We start from the raw sequence: 8,010 nt of genomic DNA, 5'->3' as shown, positions 1-8,010 counted from the left end.
CAGGAGGCGGAGGTTGCGGTGAGCCGAGATTGCGCCATTGCACTCCAGCCTGGGTAACAAGAGCGAAACTCTGTCTCAAAAAAAAAAAAAAAAAAATCCCTGGTTCATGATGCTCGTTATTATTATTTCTTCTGATGGATACTAACCTGTAATTGATTTATTCCTGTGTCAAATTCAGTGGGCTTAGCTCTCAAACCAGTGTCTCAATGCAGTATCTGTTGTTCCTGCTTTTACATAATCTTTCAAAAAGATGATTTGCACTAATAATTTACACCACTGATTTTGCAAAGTTGTTTTGTAAAATTGGTACATGTTATTTGTCCATTGAAAGACATTTATTAAGCTGTTGTCAACAAGGGATCTGAAGGCTCAAAGACAGAAAATCCAAGCAATCAGTCTCATACAAGGGTCATTTCCGAAAGTCACAAATAATCAAAATTAAATCAAAGGTCAGAAAATTCTTTTATAAAGACCAGCTGACAAATATGTTAGGCTTTGTGGGCCATATGGTCTCTGTGGCAGCTACTCGTCTCGGATGGTGTAAAGTGGCAGCAGTCATAGACAGTATGAAAATGAAAGGCTATGGCTATGCTCCAGTAGAACTTTATTCATAAAAGCTATGGACCTGCCTTAAATTGCAAGGTTGGACAGATATTCAGTTAAGATATATGCAGGATGCAAAGGTGGTTCAGAGTAAGAAGAAACCACACATTTCATATTATAAGAAACTGGGAATGGGCAGCTTAGAAAGATGACTTTGTTCTCACCAAAGTTCAAAACAATTCCATAATACAGAATGAGTAGAAGCTCTCAGGATCCAATAAAGTTAGACAAGCCTAAGGAATGTTTTGGCTGGTCATTCAAGAAAAGTTTAAGAACAAAATGTGGGGAAGTATTTTTGTTAAAAGCATCCAAGAATGTTGCAACCTCGGTGACAATTTGCTATCACATAAAGAGAAAAGATGAAAGATATATTAGAAAAAAATATTCCTTTCCTATATAGACTATTTTTATTGTCAATATTCCTTTGGAGTCAGTTTATTACTGATTATTTTGGATAAGCTTACCATATAAATGGAAAAAAATGTGCTAAATGCAACACTGAAATATACTCTCATTGGTTTTTTATTCACAGAACTTAACTGATTTTTGTTTGTTTTCTTAATTCTAGCACCAATAGCTGCAGGAACTGGCCCAAATTTTTCTCTCTCAGATTTGGAAAGTTCTTCATACTACAGCATGAGTCCAGGAGCAATGAGGAGGTCTTTACCCAGCACATCCTCTACGAGGTAATTTGATTGGCAGCTCTTGAAGAAGTTACACTGCATGGTTGCACACCTTGATTTTAACTCTGGGCCTGCTCTGCATTGAGCGTGTGTGATAGTAATAGCAAGGTAGTGGGTTCAGCCCCAGCACACTGTCAGTAATAGCAAGGTAATAGCAAGGTAGTGGGTTCGGTAATAGCAAGGTAGTGGGTTCAGTAATAGCAAGGTAGTGGGTTCAGCACCAGCAGACTGTCAGTCTCATTGGGGAGATAAAGCAAATATGCATGTAGCAAGGATAAAAACACACACACGCACACATGCACACACACATGCGTGCGCGCGTGCACACACACACACACACACACACACACACACACATATACACACAGAGACAGAGAGAGTAAAAAAACTGAACTCAATTGTGTGACACAGGCTAAAAATAAAGAGGGATTTATCCAAAAAGAGTACCTTGGTTCTACCTCTAAATGTTGGTTAGGGTTGGCGAGATGGAAAGGAAAAGGAGTGGAATTCTGGGTGGGGTGAAAATATGAGCAAAGACATGGAGGAAGGATGGATGATGAACATAACATGTTCTCAGGAAATGAAGGACAAGGTTTGACTGCAGCAAAGGGCACATGTTTTGGCTTGTTTGGCAGGAAGTGGACACTGGTGACAGTCCCTGTGTCATGCCCACAGCAGACATTACAGCTCAGTGCCAGCTCTTTTCCTACTGAGCCCCCAAAGGTCTCAATATCCAGTTTACTGGAGTTGCCCTAAAAGATGAAACCTGTTTGCTATCCTGGTGTGAGGTTATACAAATGGAAGCGGTCGCTCCTATAACCTCAAGTGAGGGTGGGGCCAGACCACAGACCCCATTGTATTGAGCAACCTTCAAAAAAGTAAAGCTGGAGCAGCGTAACCTGATAATGATTCTGGAGTTCGTGCTTCCCTTAACGTCACAAAGCCCAAATCAAAATGAAGCATTTTTGCAAGATCATGTTGTCTGTAGATAACCTGTACCAGAGGGAGAGGGATTAGACGTTAAACCCACAGTATTCTTTTACAAATTGGCTTTAGCACTGGACTGTGACAACAAAGAATAGAATGGTGCAGAACCATCTTTGATGTTTGTATACTTTGCAGAAAAATGTCTGACAAAGGTATATTCCTCCTAAAGCAAGTGCCTGAGTCTTATGATTTAAAACAAAGCCCAAATGAAAGACATTTTCCTTGGTGGACACTTGTTCTTACCTTGCCTTTATGTATTTTAAACATCACTACTTAAAAAAAAAATCAACTTAGTCATTACCAATACCTTGAAGACAGTTCAAGAAACAGGTATTCCCTAAATATAACTTCCAAATCCTACCATCATCTTTCATGTTGTTTAAATGTTCCCCTTAATTCCCTGTAGTATCAGCTCCTCGGGGGACAAAAATGTCAAACATCCAAAGTATATTTATAATAGGAGAACGATTGTGAATACATTCGGGTGTTAATACATTTTGAGGATTTTGAATGTTTACTGATGGAAGAGACATTGTGTGTAACTGCACTCAGTCAATATGAAAAAGGTTTGCAAATACTTGGGGGCCGTGATTAATTTAAAAGTTTATTAGCTGTTTGTTTTTCATGTGTGTGCTGCACATGTACCATGTACCTCCCAAACAGTGTTCCCCCCTTTTTATGTTTTCACAGTTTTCCAGCTATGTTTTGTATCTTTTGTGACTCTCTGAGAGGAAAGCTCATTATTAATATCATTTAAAAGGCTAGTGTCGTTCTCATATTCTGCAAATAACTAACCCTGATAAGGGGCTAATTAGAAACTGCATCAGTAGTTAATAACCCAGTAATATGTTTGTTTTACTCTCATTAGGCTCTTCCTAGGATGATTTTTAAAAATTCTTTAAATACATAGATTCAGCAGAATTAACGATGTACAGGTTAGAAAGTGTACCCAGAAGAATATCTCAGACTTACATATAGAAATGTTCACCAGTCAATCAGTGTGTCTTCCTGCTGTGCCAATATGAATGGATCACTTTCTCGGTGGCAGGCATCCTATTAGGTGAGTTGTATACCTGTTCTGATTTATTCTTCACAGTAATTTTACAACATGCACAGTGTTGCCATTTTAACATTGGAGCAACACAAAGCTCAAAGCAGTTAAGTAACTTGCCCAAAGTCACAGTCCTAGTGAATGGTGAAGTCTCCATTCATGCTCAGCTCCGTTGGAACTTTACAAACATGCTCTTTTCACACAGAATCCTCTTGAGAGTAGGACTGACTCTTCTAGTAAGGAACGATAAGATGAGATCCTAAAAAGGAGTTTCTAGCACCTCTGCTCTTCCCTGACAGTTAGTGTTTGCCATCTTGAGTCATTCTCACCATCTTTGAGGCCTGCACGTGTGCTGCCTCCCTCTCTGGACTGTAAGTCCCTTGAATGACAGCATCTAACCCTTTCCCATTCAGCAGCGAACATTATTAGTAAGAAACAAGGATACCGTCCTCAGCACCATGAGTATAAGGTCAAATGAGAGGGGCTCTCTAGTCTAGTGGTGGAGACTAGAAAGTAAGTGGGAATTTTCAGTTAAGGGTCGTATGAACATTCAGGAAAGTTAAGGCATTTTGTGATCTTAACAAATGCTAAGTAAGACATCTAGGCCTTACCCAGAGTAGGAAGATATTTGGAATTAAGGTAATACTTTTACCTTATTTTTTAGATTGAATTGCTAGAAATACGAGAAAAAAATTCCACGCGCAAGAAGAGAGTGTGTCACTCCCTAGGAAAATATTTATCCTCACTTTCTGTGTAGGTCTTATAGATACTTTCCTGCTTTCGTCAAGTGTCTCTGGGAAAATAGAATGAGTGTGTTAGAAAGCCAACAGCAACAAACCAAAATCAATGACTGATTCATTTCAATAGCTAGACAGGTAGGTAGATAGATGCAATGCTGTGGTGCTGACTGTGAGTTCTGGACCCCTTTGGGGTAAACATCGTCACAATCATAGAAAGTGAATGTAGGCCTGGCGCAGTGGCTCACACCGAGGCAGGCAGATCACGAGGTCAGGAGATCGAGACCATCTTGGCTAACACAGTGAAAGCCTGTCTCTACTAAAAATAGAAAAAATGAGCCAGGCGTGGTGGCACACGCCTGTAGTCCCAGCTACTTGGGAGGCTGAGGCAGGAGAATCACTTGAACCCAGGATGCAGAGGTTGCAGTACGCTGCAGTTGGGCAGATCACCTGAGGTCAGGAGTTTGAAACCAGCCTGACTAACGTGATGAAACCCCATCTCTACTAAAAATACAAAAATTAGTCAGGCGTGGAGGCACACACCTGTAATCCCAGCTACTCAGGAGGCTGAGGCAGGAGAATTGCTTGCAGGAGGCAGAGGTTGCAGTGAGCCAAGATCATGCCACTGCACTCTACCCTGGGTGACAGAGCTGGATTCTGTCTCAAAAAAAAAAAAAAAAAATAGTTGGGAGAAAATGCATTTTTTTTTTTTTTTGAGACAGAGTTTCACTCATGTTACCCAGGCTGGAGTGCAATGGTGCGATCTCGGCTCACCGCAACCTCCGCCTCGTGGGTTCAGGCAATTCTCCTGCCTCAGCCTTCTGAGTAGCTGGGATTACAGGCACGCACCACCATGCCCAGCTAATTTTTTTTTGTATTTTTAGAAGAGACGGGGTTTCACCATGTTGACCAGGATGGTCTCGATCTCTTGACCTCGTGATCCACCCGCCTCGGCCTCCCAAAGTGCTGGGATTATAGGCTTGAGCCACCGCGCCCGGCCGAAAATGCATTTTTTATTCCAAAAAACTTTGTCAAGTTAAGCCAGCTATCAAAAGTTTGTGAGTCAGTAAACTTTGTCTTGGAAGCCTCCACCTGTGCTTCCTAACTTGCGTAGTTCCTGATCTTTTCCTTTTTTCCATGCTGTCCCACCACCCTCCACACATTTGTCTTTTTTTTTTTTTTCTCCAATGGAGACAGAGTCTCGTTCTATTACCCAGGCTGAGTGCAGTGATAGCAACTCATGGCAGCCTCGAAGTCCTGAGCTCAAGTGATTCTCCTGCCTCGGCCTTTGGAGCAGCTAGGACTATAGGCGTCTTCCTCGACACATGACTGATTTAAAAAATACTTCTTTTTGCAAAGGCAAGGTCTCACCATGTTGCCCAGGGTGGTCTCTGAACTCCTGGCCTCAAGTGATCCTCCTGCCTTGGCCTCCCAAAGTGTTGAGATTATAGGCATGAGCCACCATGGCTGGCCCTATTTTGTCAACTTCTGAAAGTCCTTGCTTTCAAACTAAGGCATTAGCTGATAACTATAGAATCTTTCAACTCTATAATTTAATACTGGCTTGGAGTATTTGCATTTTACTAGAGGATGCCAAGGAAATAAAAAAACTTTAAAAACTCAGAAAAGTATCAATAATGGGAGAATGATGGACAATAGAGTTGGCCTTTGAGGCTAGATCGAATTGAATTAGATATTTGGTTGAATCCTTGTCACATGTATTCATATGGCTGTTTCTAACTCAGTAGCCCAATTCAACAATTTTTTAGTATCTTCTATTAGCCAGACACCATGGTAGGCACTAGAAATTAAGAAGTAGTCATTTTCCCTGCAGATCTTACGGCCCCATCAGAACATATAGGCTTCTCATTTTATTTGCCAGAGTACTTCAGGGAAATATTTTTTTTTCTCATATGCATTCTTTCTATTTCCAAGATGATTTCAAGTGGCTTTCAATTTTAAAACACAACAGGTAATATTAAATGTAGAAAGAAGCCAGAAACCATTTAGAAAAAATAGTTATAGCAAGAGCCTGAACCAAGAGCTATGCCTTAAGTTTAGCCTGAGCTTCCTGGTTGCCAAGGCAAAAAGGGTTATATAGTTTGCATTTCTAATAAAAGGGACCAAGAGATATTTGTTCAAAGAGACCATATTTTTCTGGTTATGTTTTGTAAAGAATTCTCTGTGTATATCCTCTTATAAAGGAGTCCCATTAGATAGATGTAGTTTTGCATAAAATATAGAAAAGTTCTTCAGTGGCTATTTTTCATTGAACTTTAAGGAAAGCCAAGCAAAGAACATTAAATAAGCTATTAAAGGCATTTCCTTTTGAGTACTGAGCTAGCATGGCACAGTTATGTTGCTTTCCTGTGGTCTGGCTTTAATGAGAATAGAACTTAATGGCTAAGAATACTGGAATGCCAACATTAATAATGAGAATTTCTTGCCATAAATTGGCCCTCCACATTCTTTCATTCAGATTGCTGCAACAGCTTAACCGTCTCCCTGCCCTAGGCTCCATTTTCTTATTTTCCCCTTTGCCTCTGTAAATCTATCATCTGCACAATTACCAAAGTAACTTTTCTAAAATATAGCTCACCTGTCATTCCTTGTTTAGACTATTTCAGGGAGTCTCCATTACTTGTAGGAGAAAGCCTAGACATGCAGTATCTTCTAGAATCTCCACGCTCCTCACCCTCTGTGCCCTTCTTCCCCACTTCAGCCATCCTAAACAGCTGGCAGGTCTCGGAACATATCACACTTCACTCACAATGTGGCTTCTTCCTGATGTGCCCCTCCTCCCTGCTGGGGGTTATGTTCAAAATATCTGATAACCTGTGTGACACGAGCATAGCAATTAGAACAGACGCCGCCCTGCTTGCAGGGATTTCTTTGACTAGGTCCTGGAATGCTTCTGATGTACCAGACCTTAACCCTTTAGATTTCAGACTGTGAGGGTACCTGGGACAAAGAAGGGGAGGCCAGGTTGGAAGAAATATATGGAGTTTGAGACAGTGACACTGATATTTTTTAAACCAAATGGCTGCGTGAGTGGTACATCAGCTGAATAGCAGCCCTGCCTCTGCCCTTTCCTTCATTCTTCCCTGTCTCCTTGGCACTTGAAGATAGCTCAGGAGCCATTTCCTCCCAGAAGCCTTTCCCAAACCCCTGGCTCATCACTGTCTCCATCATGTGACCCACTGTACCCTGTGTGTGGTTCCGTCATAACATCTGTATTTCTCTTTTGCACAGTTTTGTTTGCCTCTCTGTCTCCATGTCTGACTCATCTCTATATCCCAGCACTTTGCACAGGACCTGGCATGTAGGATGTACACAGTAGGTATTTCGTGAATGAAACATACGAAAAATTCTGTACCCTGACACGTGAGGAAGAGATTTCCCAACAAGCACTCCCACTAGGTATGAAATCTACACATTCTAATAACATGGGTAGATTGGACAGTTTTATCACTGCCCCCAAACTTCCTGATTTTGTGTCATTCAGTTAAAACAGCTACAGCAAGCATTAACAGCAGGCAGCATTTCACCTTTTCATCCCTGAAACCTCAAATCAGGGGAAAATTCAGTCCTTCAGCTGGAGGAAATGATAGATATTCTGGAAGTTTCTTGACCATACTTCTCCAAAAAATGAAAGTCTCTACCCTGATGGAATAAAACTTTGTTTTGATAATCTCCATATAGAGAAAGCACATAAAAGTCATTGGGCCACTGTTTTTTTATGCCCCTTGTTCTCAGAGGGCAGTGCACACGTTCCTCCTTCCTTTTTCTCTGTTTTGTTCACTGATTATTTCCAGTGTTTAGAGCAGGACCTGGACTAGCTGTGCAGTAAATGTTTTTTTGAATGAACAACTCCAAGTAGAAAATGGGAAAACATGGCAAAAGAAAAAAAAAAGCAATCCAAGCTTTTCCATTTTTTTTCTTTCCTTTT

General features: G+C 40.9%; 1 protein-coding gene across 3 annotated transcripts in view; it reads left to right on the top strand.

Annotated features, from left to right (window-relative positions):
* NFIA (nuclear factor I A) overlaps positions 1 to 8,010 on the top strand; it is a 387,507-nt gene that overhangs the window by 273,195 nt on the left and 106,302 nt on the right. For all 3 annotated transcript variants that reach the window (XM_017541600.2, XM_017541602.1, XM_017541598.2), the window contains exon 5: positions 1,172 to 1,289. In XM_017541600.2, the coding sequence (XP_017397089.1) occupies positions 1,172 to 1,289 (118 nt within the window). The remainder of the gene's footprint in view (positions 1 to 1,171; positions 1,290 to 8,010) is intronic.

This window comes from Cebus imitator, unplaced genomic scaffold, assembly GCF_001604975.1.
Source record: "Cebus imitator isolate Cc_AM_T3 unplaced genomic scaffold, Cebus_imitator-1.0 Scaffold135, whole genome shotgun sequence".
NCBI classification, from domain to species: Eukaryota; Metazoa; Chordata; class Mammalia; order Primates; family Cebidae; genus Cebus; species Cebus imitator.
Note: the sequence above shows the minus strand (reverse complement) of the source record. Positions and strands in the feature narration are given on the sequence as shown.